The sequence below is a fragment of the Enhydra lutris genome, unplaced genomic scaffold (assembly GCF_002288905.1).
Source record: "Enhydra lutris kenyoni isolate GAN:26980312 unplaced genomic scaffold, ASM228890v2 scaffoldscaffold40, whole genome shotgun sequence".
NCBI lineage: Eukaryota > Metazoa > Chordata > Mammalia > Carnivora > Mustelidae > Enhydra > Enhydra lutris.
In genome coordinates this window covers 12985104-13002861 of record NW_019154124.1, presented here as the reverse complement: position 1 = coordinate 13002861, position 17758 = coordinate 12985104, and the positions used below count along the sequence as shown (strand labels likewise).

At 33.1% G+C, this 17758-nt stretch overlaps 1 protein-coding gene across 1 annotated transcript in view; it reads left to right on the top strand.

The window, feature by feature from the left end:
* The window catches only part of LOC111155269 (semaphorin 3A), a 204151-nt gene that overhangs the window by 158170 nt on the left and 28223 nt on the right, over positions 1-17758 (top strand). The window contains exons 7-12 of the mRNA XM_022515394.1: positions 3216-3358; positions 4934-5048; positions 5141-5210; positions 7016-7160; positions 10231-10450; positions 13326-13417. Coding sequence (XP_022371102.1) covers positions 3216-3358; positions 4934-5048; positions 5141-5210; positions 7016-7160; positions 10231-10450; positions 13326-13417 — 785 coding nt within the window. The remainder of the gene's footprint in view (positions 1-3215; positions 3359-4933; positions 5049-5140; positions 5211-7015; positions 7161-10230; positions 10451-13325; positions 13418-17758) is intronic.

Genomic DNA, 17758 nt, shown 5'->3' with positions numbered 1-17758 from the left:
TTGAAATAGGAATGGATGTTTTTCCAAGAACATATCCTAAAGTTCTTAAAAACAAATTTCATTAGAGTGACATTGTTTTCCTTTGATATTCTTTTTTTGTTATAATAAATTTGTCCTTTTTCAATGTATAATTCATGTTTTGGTTGTTTCTGAAGCTTTGTCAAACTTAATTCACCTACAAAGTCCTCCATGCCTATCGTATCAGATATTGAAGGAGGGACTATGATTGCAGGCCCTTTCAACAATGAATGTGCTTGATAACTTGCTTGAATTATTTCCCACTAGAGTCCACACTTGTAAAATGATAATTTTCTTCACATATTTTAGAGAGAGAAACATGATGCTTGATAACGCCTTCTGTCGTGCCCAGACATTCCAAGCAAAGAGAATATCTGTTCATGTCAAATATTGTTTGCTTTCTTGTCATTTTTGTACTTCTGATATGACTTTTGGTAGATTATAACTTTCTGAGAACAAGGGAATATATATTATTCATGTTGCTTTCTACACAATGCCTTATGTGTATCTGTAGGCAAATAAAATAGCTGGATTTAATTGCTTGAAATTCTTTAAGTTATGCAAACATTTATGTGAACAACTACACTAATTTGGAAGGTAATATTAGATGAACTTGTCCTTCATTGCTCTAGTATTAAAGAAGAAAAATGTATGACTTTTATTCTAATTCTGTAGCTGAGTAATGAGATCTCCAAATTTAACGTGTGATTAAGCCTTCCTTTCACTATTATCATAATGACATAATATAGTACATTTGTTAACATTTTACAAAGTTGTTTCACATGCACTATTTAAGTTTAAAATATTTGTTTTGATATGAAGTATTTATGAAAGACAAAGTGAATAGAATCCCATTTGAAATAACTCAATTTGAAATAAACCGAATGAGAAAATCAGTCATCTCAGATCTGAGAGGTAAGAGCTTTGCCAAAATGTCACAAAAATTGCAAGTCACTGAACTGAATTCTTTGACATGGAGGTTTGTGTTATATATGTGCACACACAAACACACAATGGTGCATTTCTGGGACCCTGTTTTCATCAGTAGGGTATGAATTCTTTGATTTGTAACATACCAGTTCCTACTATGTCACACAAGTTATTCTGCTCACCATTCCTCATAAGACACAAACACATATATACAAACATATTTATGTATATGAACAAGTAGAAATTTGTGAAGAAAAATAAGCTCGCAATAATTATTAAAATTAAAGTAGTATATTATTTTATGTCTTTTTAAAGTTCTGGTGCTAAGTGAGCCCAACTTTGAAATCATTTCCCCACTCTTATGCTACAGGCACACTGAACCTTGAATATGAATACATAATAAATCGTTATTTTACATTACTTGCAGAGTCTGTATAATTTGCCTGAGTAGGATCATGGAGTGCAACCTGAAGTGCATGGTCCCAGAGCAAATGTTAAAAGAAGGTTACAAGCATAAAACACATGATAACAATGATTATACACAGGTGTAAAGATTAGGACTAAATAACACGGATAAAGCTAGTTCCAGGCTTCTGACCTCTTCCCTGGTTTCTCAAGTATGGTACTGACCTATGTGTGGATATTTCATTTCTAACTTAATAACATAATACACCATGGGAGTTAAAGGTAGATTACTGTAAGAATTTAATACCTGCAATGTCCTAAGTGGTTTCAGTGAGATGAACTCAGCTTCTTAGTTTTTACATCTTAAAGCCAATGAAGCTATTCTGTACTTTGATTTGTTTGTCCGTATCATAACCACATCCACCCAGGTATTTACAAAGTTTTGTTTTGTTTTGTTTTGTTTTTTGGATGAGGCTCTGAACATTGCTAATAAACCTTCCACATAATCTAGCCAGTCTTCTTTTTTTTTTGTTTGTTCTCTCTTTCCTTCCTTGCACAGATATTCTCTGAATGACCACTGTGTTTTAACCTGTAGGATAGGTTATGTAGGATCATAGCAACAAACAAAACAAACAAAACATGCCAAGTCCTTGTTTTCTTGGAATTTGTACTTCATTGGGGTGGGGAGAGAGAAACAAGACTAGAGAGAAAGAAGGATCAAGAAATCACAGGTGTTTAATTATGTTAGGAAGAATAATAATGCACGAAAATTAGCAACCAAAAATAAGGATTTCAGTGCTTTAAATAGGGTAGTTAACAAAGATCTGTCTAATAGTGCAATATTTAAACAAAGACCTGAGTAAAAGTAGGAATCCAGTAGCTATAATATATGAGGGCAGAGAATTACAAAGGGAGAAAAATCTGAGGCAGGACTGAGAGTACTTGACTTGTTTGAAGACCAGAAGGAAGTGGTATGGCTGGCTAGGAGTAAGTTAGGTAAGGAGGGGTATGTAGAAAAAAAGGCTTGTGAGGTAGCAGGGACGAGATCATAAATGGGGTCTGGTCACAGGAAAGACTTTCTATTTTCTATTTATTGTGAGAGATTTGGAAAGATGTAGGAGGGTTTAGAGAGGGAAGCAATATATCGGGAGTTTCACTCTGACTGTTGTGTGAAGTAATAGAACAGGACTGGTGAGGTAGAAATAAGGAGACTGCTAGGAGTCCATCCCTGGCCATGGTGGTGTGGGAAAGATTGGTTATAGAGGATGTGGTAAGAAAAGGTGATGGTTGTGCCCATGGATAGAATGTGAGTTGTGAGAGACAGAAAAGATGCAAGGGTGGCTCCAGAATACCAAGGTGGCTTGAGCGCCTAGTAAATTCACTGAAATGGAGAGGACTTGGTTTCTTGTTATTGATTTATGTGGCTCTCTCTTCCCTCCCATCCAGTCTTTGCTGGAAACTAGAACAGACCGATTTGTACTTTGATTTAAACTATTGTATGCTTAGAAGGAAGAATAACAATGATGATGGCAATAAGCAATATTTGATAGCCTTTACAGTTTGCAAAACATTCTAATATCCAGAAATGAATTTTCACTGTGTGGTCTCACTAAGGATTTTTGCACCACTCCTAACTTTCCAAAAAAGAATTAAAGAATCTTTGTTCTGCAACATAAGGTGATTTGTAACATACTTTAAAATACATAAAGAACAGTTCACATGTACTGAAAACTGTGAACTAAGGAAAGATTAATTCTTGAAATATGTCAAAAGGAAGTGAAGAGAAAGTGAAAATGGACTGTAATGAATGGTATTATTTATCTAACTCTGAATTAATGTATATCCTATAATTTGTCTCTCAGATCCAAGGTTCATTAGTGCCCACCTCATCCCAGAAAGTGACAACCCTGAAGATGACAAAGTATATTTTTTCTTCCGTGAAAATGCGATAGATGGAGAACACACTGGAAAAGCCACTCATGCTAGAATAGGTCAGATATGCAAGGTGAGGTAAAGAAAAAAAGCAATTGAGGAGGGTTTCACTGTCCAATCATGGTTTTATTTCGTTTTCTTTTCCACATATGTGCAAGTACAATGAAAAATATGGGTCAAAGTCTTGACTGATCACTACAAATATTTAAATGGCAAAGAATGATTGAAAGCATAGTTGCTCATGAGTGACTCTTCACAGGCAAGCATGTATGTAGAGGCTATGACACATTATTTCATACTTACATTAAATGAGCTTTGAAATTTTAAAGAAACAATTTTTTTCATGTTACATAGGAGAACATACTTTTTTGTATTCTCAGATATAGCAAAGTTTCCTACACTGTGTAACTTTTGAACAGACGTTTATTGTTGGAATAGCTAAAGCATTAATGTAAGAGAGAAAAGCGTTTAAGCTTGATTTTATAAATTGATTATAGCATCCTATGTACATAGATGTGAACACACAGATGTAATTGTGATGTTCTGAATTTTGAGGTAATGTATTTACTGTATGACACAAAATTGGGTATGATATTACATTATAATGTTAGATATATAGAATAAAAATTGCTCAATAAATGTTTATGGTTTAATTAGTATCAGTGTGACGACATGGTAACAGTACCATTCTTTCCCACTACACTGTATAGTACAGGATATATATACAGTATGAATAAAGCCAACTGCTACTATAAATTCAAGCACCTTTCACCTCAAGAAAATCACAAAGGCAGATCCATTAATGTCTTCAATGGAATTTTCTTTTTTTAAGAAAATAGGAAATTTTTGAAAATCTCTGTTGCGGGGATTGGTTAGCATCTTTCCTTCCCTAGTCGTGATTGAATTATTTATCTCTAGCATATTAAGTTGCTGGAAAATTAAAAGTTTTAACAGTCGGAAACATACAAAAATATGTGAAATGTATGAGAATGTTCCCCAAAAAGTATAAATCATATTTAAAAGCACTAATTACAAGAGTTAAAAAAAAACTTTATAGTATATAGAATTATATAAACAAAATATAAATCATTGTTAGGTTTTTGAAGGAACACTCATATTCCTTCAAACATATGCACATAAATATTATTTTAAAAGGCTTTGTTACCAGTAAATACATACTATCATAATGGAATTTATTGCTACACTAAGTAAAAATTTAGTTTCATTATCAATGAAAAGGTAAGTGAATTTCTTTTATTAAGAATTATGTAAATACTTTTTCAGTGTGCTGTTTGTAAAGTCAAAATTGTTTCAACTGTTTAACATAAAATATTCGATGCTGATATGCTTTTGTTTGGGATCTGTTTTCAATGTGGGTTACAAGGTATGCATTTATTCTTCCATTCAGTAAATACTCTTAAATGTATTGTACCATTATGTTCATTGTACGTTGTAAGTCATTCCTTGAATAAAGTTTGAATAGCTTTGACCAACAATATAATAAGAAAACAGTTACTTGGATCTATGATAGAATTACTTTTATTTTGAGAAATGAGGAAGTTCTATATCTGTCTCAAAGTATGAAGATGAGAAATATTTGAAATTATTCATATGCACATTTCCTAAAACGAGTGTTCTCTCCTTTTAGAATGACTTCGGGGGGCACAGAAGTCTAGTGAATAAGTGGACAACATTCCTCAAAGCTCGTCTGATTTGCTCAGTGCCGGGACCAAATGGCATTGACACTCATTTTGATGAATTGCGTGAGTTGCTGATGATGTTGTATAGAGAGTATCTGTTGAGACTTTGTCATAAGCACCAAAATGCAACTTTTCCTAATTTTGTTTTCAAACAGAGGATGTATTCCTAATGAATTCTAAAGATCCTAAGAATCCAATTGTATATGGAGTGTTTACAACTTCCAGGTAAACAATATTTTACTATCTTGTTAACGTAGAAACTTCATGTCCTTTAGGTGCTTTGCGAGTATCCATAAATTTTGGAAATACATTTTTGAAAGAACAATGTTGGCTTAACCTCTAAGCTGTTGTAGATTCCTGGATGGTTAAAATAAGTTAGGATCTAAATAGTTGTTTAAAAAACAATTTTTTTAGCAAAGAATAATCATCACTATAAATAGGATGAAAATGTGTCATGTCCTATGTATAGCTTTGACTTTAACATCTGAGTCAAATGTAGACTATTCTGAAAAGCAGAAATCTGAATTTTGATCAGAGTTATTAGTGCTGTAAACTGCAGGTGACCAACTTCTTCCTCTCCTCTCCTTTCTCTTCCCTTCTTCCTCCCTCATTCTCCTCCTATCCTTCCCTCCTCCACCTCTTTCTCCTCACCCTCCTCCTTTCTCCATTACCCATTTTCACAAGGCTTTTGCTGCCAATCAAGCAGCAATTATCTCCTCACTGTCACATTCAGTATAAAATTTATATTACCTGGAATTGTTAAAATTAAATAGACATTAATCCATTTCTTCTTTTTCCTCATTACCTAGTACAGCGGTTCTCAAACATCTGTTTGAGCAACCATCAGAGTTGCCCAGGGAGCATGCTAGGCCCTGCCCCCAGAGTTTCTAAATCTGTAGGAGTAGCATGAGGCCTAAGTATTTGCTCTTCCATTATGAAAATATTGTCATTAAATTCTCTAAGTATTTACTGAGACTTATTATGTGTTAGGTACGATGCAATATGTAATTGATGTTCCAGAAAAGCAACCAGGCATCTTTCTTCCCTCATGCAGCTTGCACTCTACCAAATGTTGTCTGTATGGAACAGTTTCCAGTAATAAACTCTTATAAGCACGTGTTTTTCATTTGGTATGATTTATATGTAATTTTCTGTAGTGAAAGATTGGTTAAAAGATAAGCATTCCATATTTCAAGTGTGCACAACTGTTTTATATCTTCGTATAAGTACATCTCTCAAGCTGTATTCATATAAGTACAATAAAATGGAAAATTGTGACAGTTCATGGCAAACTTCCAGTTTGTTTTGGGTACCTGATTTTTGTCAAGCAAAATGATGGGGATAATTGCTATAGTACTCCACTTCGAGTAGGATGTAACAGCTACTAACTTAAAACAATTTTCTGAGTTAGGAAGAGATTGTTTAAAATGCCTTCACACAAATCAGACTGTGTAACTGGCTATAATGCTTTTGGTGATTTGGGAGTTAAAAATAATATAATGTGACACATCATTTGACATTAACTTCATTTTCTGTACCGGTTTCAGCTTATAAAATGACTTCTTAAACATTCTTGCTTGCTTAAAATTTCTCTGGTTTCAGTAATTATGCTTGAGGTTTAACATATTACAAAGTTTACATTTGTATTTCTATTTGATATCAAAATTACATATTACTTTGTAGAAGATCATGTATATGGGTTTTTCCACCAAAGTTTATGTATATAAATATATATCTTCATATCATATATTATCTATACATAATATAAATGTGTACTATCAGTACTAATGATGGTTTCGTCTATGCCTTCTATTTTTGAGCAATCATAATTTGTTCTCTTGTGTATTGTTAAAATACACAAGATCTTTTTCAGTCGAAAAAGATCCCAAGTATTATTTGGATTGAACTTATGTTTAAGTCTTGATAGTTGATACCTGATATTTAAGAATTTAGAACAACTTAAAAACAGTTGTCTTGTCGCTGTATAAGGATGAAAATCTGTTGTTGTTTTTTCTGTCTCCCTTTTTTAGTAACATCTTCAAAGGGTCAGCTGTATGTATGTACAGCATGAGTGATGTGAGAAGGGTGTTTCTTGGTCCATATGCTCACAGGGATGGTCCCAACTATCAGTGGGTGCCTTATCAAGGAAGAGTCCCCTACCCACGACCAGGAACTGTAAGTGGCCTAGGTGTTTTATTTATTTATTTATTTATTTATTTATTTTTAGTTATCTCTATACCCAATGCGGGTCTTGAACTCACAACCCCGAGATTAAGAGTTGCATGCCCTCCAAATGAGCCAGCCAGGTGCCCTCCACCTTTTTTTTTTTAATTGTTTTTTATTCATTTATGGCCTAGGTATTTAAAATACCAAAGGAATAAATGTATGCTGAAGGTTAAAAAAAGGCAGCTACAAACAGGTATTAACTATAGATGATGTAAAACAAAGGTGCAAAGACTATAAACAATGGCAAAGCAAGGATTTTTTATGATATTGTGGAATTGTACATTTAAAAACTTGTTTTTTACAACATCAGTGGTTAAGTTCAGTGTTTACCAGTTATTAATAACCAAATTTTTGAGAAGTAGAAACTGAGTAGGTAGCCTTATTTATTATCTTTTCTGAAGATGGCCTTCATGGAGAGTGGAAACAATTAGGATAATCTGAACTTGTTCTTCCTAGTTATAATGAAGGCTTCAAGGATTGCCCATTAAATAGGAGGAAGAAAAGTTTTAAGTCAATATTATTTTCCCATGGAAATGGGACGTATCCCTCAAGTAGGTAAAGAAGATATTCAAGAAAATCTTATAGAGAGAGCAGGGCCTACATATTTTAACAGACACTGTCTCCTCTTGCTGACCTTTCTCCTTTTTCCCTCCAGCAACCCTGGGGCACATTCAGACTTTAAAAAAAAAAAAAAAAAAAAGTGGAGGGAACTCAAAATAAAACCAGCTTTGAATCTGCAATTTAAAGTAGGGAGAAAAAAAACAAAACAAAACAAAAAAACCCCAAAGGCTTCAATATCGCAGAAAATGAGTGAAGTTATCAATGATGGCAGAAGCCATAGTATACATGGACTGAGCATCTGGTTCAGTGCAACATTTCTAATCCTAAGAATATCTAAGGAAATAACTTCATGTGATGAAAAACTTATATTTGAACTTTAGCCATGACTTTAATTTTATTTCAGTTTTGTTCCGTTAAATTCAAGTAATTTATATTTTATATATTTTATTAAATGTGAGGCTTTTAATCTTGTTTTCTCTATTTATAAACTTCTTTATGAACAAATTGAAAATTTTGCATTTCATAGATATTAGTTCTAGCTGATGATTCTTGTAGATAAAAGAAACCTACAGAGGCTTTCAGAAGAATGAACAAACAAAACAAGATGAAATATTGATAATATGAAATCAAATGGGTTTTATAGAAATCACAAGATATATACTCCATTTATTAATGGCAAACTGCTTTTACTTTGGTGGTGATGGCTGTTTATATCTCTGTGGTTCATTTATGCGAGTGTATTTTCAGTATAACCTGACTCTTTCTAGTTTCGCTTTAAATTCAGTGGAATTTCTTCACTGTGCTGGATATTGTACTGCTATTAGAGATACAAAGGTTTTGATCTGAATACATATACAGTGCATTTGCAGTTAATGATAGACATTAGAAATTATTGTGTGTCAGACCCTATTCTAAGAGATTTGTATTTTTATATATATTATATTCAATAGCCCAGCTGTTGCTATCATTTCCTTTTCACAGATGGGGACTCTGAGGCTAGGAGAGGAACCAGGATTCAGTTCAGGTAGTTTGGTTCTAGAGCCTGTCTTCTCACTCAGTCCTCATAGAGAGTTGTTAAAACATGGGACATTAAGTCAGCAGTATGCACCGATTGTTAAAGACAGAAGCAGAGAGTAATGCCTAATCTAGGAATTAGAGAAGGGCTGCCAGAAGGGCATAACACCTAACTCCGTGAATAAAATTCACTTGAACGAGTTCATTAATTCAAAAAAGTGGCATCTGAGAATAGTCATTTTGTCAACACTAGTGGAGAAAAACATACTCAGTGAAACATATTAAATAAGTAATTTTATAATTTACTTTAAAATTCCTTAAATCCTTTAACTGTTGTATTAGTGCGTTATTATGGTGTGTGTCTCCCTCTATATACAACACACATACATATTCAGAGATAGATAGATACTCTTCCCATTTCAAAACAAGTTTATTTATTTCATTTCCCATGAATTATTAATGACCTGTATCAAGGTAATGGCAAAGACGATTGATTTCTCCTTCTAATAAGTCTCTTGTAAAATCAAGAACTTCTCTTAATTACAGTTCATTTCCCAGTGAACTCTTACATTAAATGGCAAAAAGTTATGTAGCTATAAGACAAAATGTAAGAGATTAGACATATTGTACATTGAATGCTTATACCATATAATTAAATGCAGCGAAAAGAGACACAGTGAAATCTGAATTTTCTCATTTTTGTCTTATTGCCTTATGGGGAGTATTTATATCCAGAGCTGATGTTATGCCAGCGTAGCACAGGGCATCCTTTCTGCTTCTCTGTAGCCGTCATCGCTTTAGCTTGGTCCGCTCTTGATTAGCCAGTCACAGGGCCATGGAGATTGTTAAACACTACGAATAACACATTTCCTTATCCTTAAAATTAATTATTAATGAGATAGTATTGGTACTTTTTGTGGTGCTTTTTCAGGGTTATGTTAGAAACAAAGCAATAAAGAATAGTGTGTACTGTCCTTTAGTTTGAAAAGAGCATTTGTATTTTAGAGTAATGTCACAGGGGAAAAAAAAATGTATCCAAGAAAAGTATTCTGAGATTCTCTAATCTGATTATTAATTGGATTTAGTTGTCACATATTCCATTTCTTATTTCAAATACTTTACCATACTGGTAAAATATATTGTGTTGCCACTAACAGAGGCATCAGATTCCTGTACATTGAATTCATCAGATGTGTTTGTAGTTTTAGGTAAGAAATGGTGACATAACTAAATCCCACTGAAATTTCAGAGATGTTTAGGAAATGTATGCTATATATTACATCTACTAATATTAGTAACATTATGTTTTAGTTTATCAGTTACTTAATTTTAAAGAAATACAGGTTTAGATTTAATTTATGATCATTGAGATTATAAATTATTGTATAATTTATAATTCTATTTACTGTATTTTAATCAAAAGATATTCTCTTTCTCTTAACAGTGTCCCAGTAAAACATTTGGTGGATTTGACTCTACAAAAGACCTTCCTGATGATGTTATAACATTCGCAAGAAGTCATCCAGCTATGTACAATCCAGTGTTTCCTATTAATAACCGCCCAATAATGATCAAAACAGATGTAAATTATCAGTTTACACAAATTGTAGTTGATCGAGTGGATGCAGAAGATGGCCAATATGATGTTATGTTTATTGGAACAGGTAAATGTTTTAATTTTAGCTCTGAATTTCCTGCCAGAACATTGTTTAACTGACTGAGTGTGCTAAGAACTGAAGCAAGTTTTTATAGTCACTGTCAGGATAGAGTTAACTTCCAATAAACGACTAAAAAACCTGAACATCTACCATGACAGCGTGTTACTAAAAAAGTAACAAGATGATGTATATTGATTTAAGCTAAATCTCCTTTTCAATCAAAAGCTGATAAATGCAGTCAGTAAAGCTAATGATTAGGTAGACAATCAATGTCTATAACTGAATCCTAACTCTTTTCTAGTCATTGACTTTTTAGAACCAATTTGTATTGGTCAAACCATGGTAATATTCCCAAGACATTCAGTAATGTTTCTGGACTATATTGATGCAAATTATCTGAACTTTAAAATTATCACAGGGTGCAAATCTTCTGGCAAATAAATTTGGGCTAGTGTTTTTGCTGTACAATGAGAGAAAACAAAACAAAACAAAACTTCATCAGGGGAACAACAAAATGGACTTAAAGAATCATCAGATACAGTTTCGTTCCATTTCTGTAGAAATGTAACAACAGATTTCTACTAACTCCATGATTACCAACAAACATTTTAACAAGTATATCTTCAGAAGGAATCCCATTGCTATTGTATTTTCCCCCTACTCTCTTCATTAATACTATTTTGAAAGCACCAGTTCCAAAACTGAAACTTGCTAGTTAGGGTCAGATTCCAAGGCAATAAATTCCTAGTCTCCATTAGCTTTGTTAACTGACATAAATCAATGAGAAGCAGAGTGACTGCTCTGCTGAAACCTTGTATAATAGCATGTATTTTCCCTTGGTGAGAAACAGAAAAAAAACTGAATTAACTACAGGGGAATGGTCATCGTGTGATAAGTGCTTTAAAGGTTTAAAGTTTTATAATGAAATTGTGAACTACTTTTTATCAGATGTAATGGTGTCAGATTCTTAGCAACACGGTGCAGTCTACTTTTATAAGGGAGAAAATTTATCAAATAAAAGAGTCCCATTGAGACTCAGTTTGATAAAAATTAGTGAATCAAGTATCAACTGCTGGCTATATAAATCTTTTGAAATTATAAGATGAAATTATAAGATGATAAAATAAATGATAAGATGATAGGATGACATTCAGTTAATGTCAAAATATAATTAGATCTACCTACAGAGTAATTAAGTTTATTCAGTAATGTCACACTTACCTCTTTTTTCACCTCTTGCCCAAACATGTTGAGAAGTCCCTCACTCATTGTGCAACAAAGGCTTGCTTCCAGGTATTTGACCAAAGAAATTCAGTCATGAGTTTTTCATTCCTCTTGGACACAAGCTGTCTTTAAAGGAACCAGTTTCATGAGTATGTTGAATGTCTGAAGATGTGGATGGCTATCGGTCAGTACAGACCAGGGTCATCTGTCAGCAAAGTAAATTGATTATAGTAATTTTATCTTTTAACTGAATTGCACATCATAGTATATTGATCCTAGTTAAGTAATCTGATTCAATTTGTGTGAAATTGTTTGAAATACTACTCGGTAAAACTAGATCTGGAACACAGATAAAGTTATGTTTGGATACTGGAAACCCATCAGAGGCACTGAGTAGATTAACCTAATTTACCTTTAATCTTTGGTGTCATGAGTAGTCTAAAGTCCTATAAACATAGAAGTAACCTTTTCACAGAGGGCATTTTTTTTTCACTTTACAAGGGACACGCTAGCAAATTTTCCTCCTTTTTTTCACTAGCAACTTATCTTGATCTCACAAAACACATCATATTGATCCCCTGAAAATGGTTATCAGTGGTTATTCAATGAATACATTAAATTATTTTTCTGATGTATGATTCTCTTTTCAAATAATGATTCAGTTAAACTGGACTAAAATGAGCCAGCTGAAGCTAAAAATAATTGATCAGCTGACCAGAACTGGAATGTTGAAATGTTAAGGGTCCATTTTTTTTTAAAATTTTAATAAGTCCTGTTCTTTATTCTATCAAGGAATAGGAACATACCAGTAAATATTGGAAAAATAATATATCCCCTTAACACAACTTAGAGTAAAAGCAGCAGCTCTTTTCCTTAAAACATTTTGTCTCTTTTCGCAGTGAGAATTAGGGTAAACAATGCTTTAAATCCCTATGCAGTGTTTCCAATTTATTATTTATGCCTGAATTTTACATTTCTTTAGTACTCTAAAACTGATTATTCAAGACATTAATCAAACCAGTTTGTTAGCCAAACCTGCTTAACCGTTATTGAAAAACCACCGGAAAAAGTAATCCAAGGTGTTTATTTTGGGAAATCAAGTTATTGTCATTCATCACTTAATGGTCATTGAGCTGTCTTTAGGGGCCTGTAAGTACTAAAGGCTTCCAGGTGGCGGGAAGATGAGCAGCAAGGCTCGGAAGCTCCAACTACTGTTGCTTGACAACATTCCTTGCATTTTGCAACTGCATTAAGTCTTCACAAGGAGTCCCCGCTTTCACAACAAACCTGTCATATCAAAGTAGGATTATCTTTTTTTTTTTTTTTCTGAGATACCTGATAATGGAGATTAAAATATTTTTTAAACACAATTAGTTCAACCTAGTGATTATTACATATATTTTTTTAATTTTGCAAGTTCAGGATAAAGCCATCTTCCATGCTTCATATATTTCTAAAAATTCTATTTTTTTTTATTCCACAGCTATGTTTGTAGTTTATCTAGTTGCATGAAATGCATTTGAATATATACTTTGCTACTGCTATACCAAAAAAAAAATAAAAGGAAGTCTGGGGTCAAATACCAATTCCATTTATTAATGCTATCCTTTGTTCAGATCTATTTAAATTGTGTTCTCCCCTCTACTCTCTTTCAAAGATGTTGGGACCGTTCTTAAAGTAGTTTCAATTCCTAAGGAGACTTGGCATGATTTAGAAGAAGTTCTGTTGGAAGAAATGACAGTTTTTCGGGTGAGTGCTGCTTAATTTCAAGTGTCAACAAGTTCACTTGTATGTCTTTCCCCCAGGACAGCTGCACACTGAACTTGGTATGGACAAGGAGTCTAGCATACCCTTCTAATTAGCTTGTCAATTAGAAAGCCAGACACTAGTCAAAATAAACCTTGAAACTTTCAATGCTAGTTAAATCTAAAAATGTAAAGAAATATATTCTTGGCTCATATTTTGTTTTCTCAATAATAAAATATATGATTTACATTTTATATTTATATAAGTTACCTCAATGAATAAACTCATGTTGCTCCCCACCCCCAAATCTCCCCTCTCATGCATTATGATATAACTGGAATGAGAGGCAACGTCCATGAACGTATTAAAGGAATGATATCAGAATGACAGGGAAATGAAGACATTTCAGTCATTTTTTGGCTTATTCATGAATTGTTTTATTATATTTTCTTAAATCATTTGTTATCCCCCAAAATTGAGGTTTTTATATCACTGGTGCCAAATAATGTTATGGGTTCCTAGTCTACACACTTAAGAAATATATGGATATTTGTTCCTTTGTCCAGAATCACAGAGGGCCCAGGTAAATTCGTATGGTATTGGCGATAGAGGCAGCAGGATATGGGTTGAAGTGAGAGAGGAGAACCAAAGTATACATATACTACACATATACTACATATACTACATATACTACACATGTCTGTACACATATACTACAATGTCTGTGTTTCTTTTAGATAGCTAGCTAATAGGAAGAGTTTCAATTGAAATACACCTTGATATAAATTATTTATGAGACATGACAGAGAAATAGTGCCCATAAAAGGTGTTACTTCAGTTTTTATTAAAAGAATAGTACAAACATATGAAGCATTTATAACAGTAGAATAAACTGGAATTAGAAGAATAGGCAGAAAGAAAGAAAACATTGGATCTAATCTCACAACTCAGAATTATCTCATTTTAGTCCCCAGGTGTCCCACATACTGTATCTAAAAAACAAAGCTGCTGGATTAAATTTTTCAGTTGATTAAATATTTTAATTGGGAGCAAAGACTTCCTAAGACTTTTCTTAGCCCCATATTTCTAGACAATTTTTCTTTTAACCCAGTTAGGTTCTTGCTTACTATTCAAGAATATTTTGAAGAAAAAATGAAGTAGAAAATGGCAAGCTCCTAATATATACTCATACAATTAAAATTATGATTGGCACTGAAACAGATAACTGGTCAATCAGGACATAGGTATTTTGTAATAACAACTAAAACAGTGTTCTGGTGGAAAGAGTTTAGGCTCTTCACTCACATCGAAATAGCATTTTTTTGGAACACTTATATGATCTCTTTGAGCTTCCCCATCAATGAAACAGCAAGTGTAATACCTACTTCAAGGAAGCTAGAAAAATTAGACATTTACATAAAACATCCAGGACAGTGTCAGGTACTATACTCAAATTGTATTAATACAGTTTTATTGTTTTAGCTTAGCTACACTGAAAGTAAGCTGCATTTCCAGTGGAGTTTTCTGTTAACCCTTGGTTTAAGTCTCCAAAAGCATAAAAATCATCATAATTCTATTCTGGTTTTTTTAGAATCATGTACTTTGGCCTTATTTTACGTCTAGTATAGAGTAGTAACTAATCACTGTTGTTCACCAAGTCCCATTTCAGTATTTACATATTGATACTTTAGCCAACAAATTCAAAAATACAACTATCCAAAAGGACTGTGTTAACAATATAGAGTCCTTCTAGATATAGCAAACACATCATGGACACTGAGGGGCAAAAAAGTGAATTGCCGTCTTTGTTCATTGTTGTCTCCACAGCCTAAAAGTTTTTCATCCAACATCTATTAAATGAATAAAGGAATCAGTATTGATGAAAAATTGAAATATGAGAAATTAAAGAGTTTATGGTCTTCCTCAGGAAAGCCATACTTAAAGTGAGGTGCTAGAATATGTGGAAAACAAACTGGGAATAGCAACAAGTTATCCTGCTGATTATATCCCATAGTAATCTCTAGTGGAAATAAAAAAAAATTACCAACTCTATCTATTTAGAAATTTATGTTCCTATCACTGTTACAAGTGAAGTTACAGCAGATATTGTGAAATATTATAACTTAAAAATGTCTTATTTATATCCGGACTCTCTTACTTTTATATTTGTCATGTTACTGTTGTATATTTCCCTTCAGTTGTTTATATTTAATTCCTTGTGTCTCTAGGATTTTAAGTTTATCATTCACACCTTAGCCATGTTCTTTAGTACATTAATAAAAATTCTAGTTTAAAAAGATATGAATTTAAGGTAATCTAGCAAATGACAACAAAATCTTGAGAGGTTGAAAGCCAACAATCTCACAAGCAAAATATTTAATATCTATTAGATTTTGTTAATATTTTGCAATTTCCAGAGAAATACACAACTGAATTAAGCCTATGATAACTATTGGAATGACATTTTTGTGTTTTTTAAGATATCATGAGAAAGGTTATTGATCATTCTCCTACAATTAAGTACAAACAGGTGATATTGTGCTGGTAGACAAGTGGGGTTTTTTTTGTGAATTTATACTTTTATTAAAAGATAGTTTGCAGGGGTGCCTGGGTGGCTCAGTGGGTTAAGCCGCTGCCTTTGGCTCAGGTCATGATCTCAGGGTCCTGGGATCGAGCCCCGCATCGGGCTCTCTGCTCAGCAGGGAGCCTGCTTCCTCCTCTCTCTCTGCCTGCCTCTCTGCCTGCTTGTGATCTCTCTCTGTCAAATAAATAAATAAAATCTTTAAAAAAAAAAAAAAAAGATAGTTTGCAACCTGGGACACATCTCCTTCCATAGATAAATGTTCCAGTTCTCTCCCATATTCTCTGTTATGCATTATTGTCATTATTATTTCTCTGGCACTGAAGTAGACAAAACATATTTGGGCAGAGTTTAGAGAAATATTTACTTTTAACATTCTATTCTATCAGGCAGAGTTCATACATATATTGTGGTCTAGCAATTGGAATATTTCACTGTCAAACTTTGTTTAATTTTGTAGTGGGAGGGAAAAAACACAACACATTAAAGCGATTGCTATGTACAGTGAAACAAGCAGAGAAATGTTACAGTTTCTGTATTTCTGTTTGAACCTTGCATGTCATTCCATTTAACATAAAATAAAATTAAAAAGTGTTAACCTGAGCATAACAGTATTTTGACAATATAAGTAGACAAGGAACAGATTTAGAGTCATAGTAGTATCTGATACTCTTGGAGTTTAATGTCAACCAACAAGTTAATTTTACCAAAATATCATCTCCAGGAGACCATGTTCAGTACGTGTCCTTGCTAGGCTGAATAAACCAAACTTCATATAAAAGCCTGAATTAAAGCCAGTACTATGTCCATTGCCATCTTGAGGTTGGTTTTAGGAAAACACCCTGGCTAATCACAGAACATTCCATTGGTTTCAGTTACATCCAAGAGACTTTTTTTATTCTGGGTGAAATCAAATCCCAATCAGAGTATAGAAAGAAAAATATTCCTCAGTAACAGAAATTTCCATTTTAGAATAAAATTTTAATAGGTAATAAAATGTGAAATAAAATTGGCATTGGTATAGGAAATGATTTTAAATTGCCATTACATATTCAAAATGGTATTGAAATGGTACTGAAGTACCAAGACACAAACCTAATTCCACGTATTACTTGTAATCGTAAGTCTGTATTTGGATCATATTTACTAGTGATTCTGAACAACTTGACTAAAGTCAGTTGAGCCTCAGTTTCTTAATTCCTTAAATTTTTAAAGTTTTTTACAAATTAATTGTACTAGTAAGTTAATATTAGTAGTAAGGTATTATTACTTTACGATGGGGTCTTCTTTCCAGTCCAAGGAAAATTTTACTTTTGAGACAGTGGAGTGTTACATCAAGTTGCCGTGCATTTAGTACAATGGATTTTATTTATAGTCCTATTGACTGCAAAGGATGGCAAGTCAGTTACATTGATAACACATGCATTTTAAACTCAATTTATGCAATACTCCGTGAACAGCTGAGCTAACAAATGAAAGAGTTTAATTTTTATTCAAATGTAAAACATAATTGATGCTTTCCAAAACCTAGTCTATTAACTCATTCTAAAGGAGCGCCCGCGTGCTTTAGCATCCAGGGAGTTATGTCAGATTCTCCTGGGATCAGCAGGTTGAAAAGCTCTGCAAGCACGAAAGTTTAATAAGGACTGGATTAAAATATCTGAAAAAAAAATGGTAAATTAGAGTCATAGAAAATCTTGAAAAGATGCTAAGTTTTTAATTTCATTTTTACTTGAACACCAATTAACTTTGCAATTGAAACC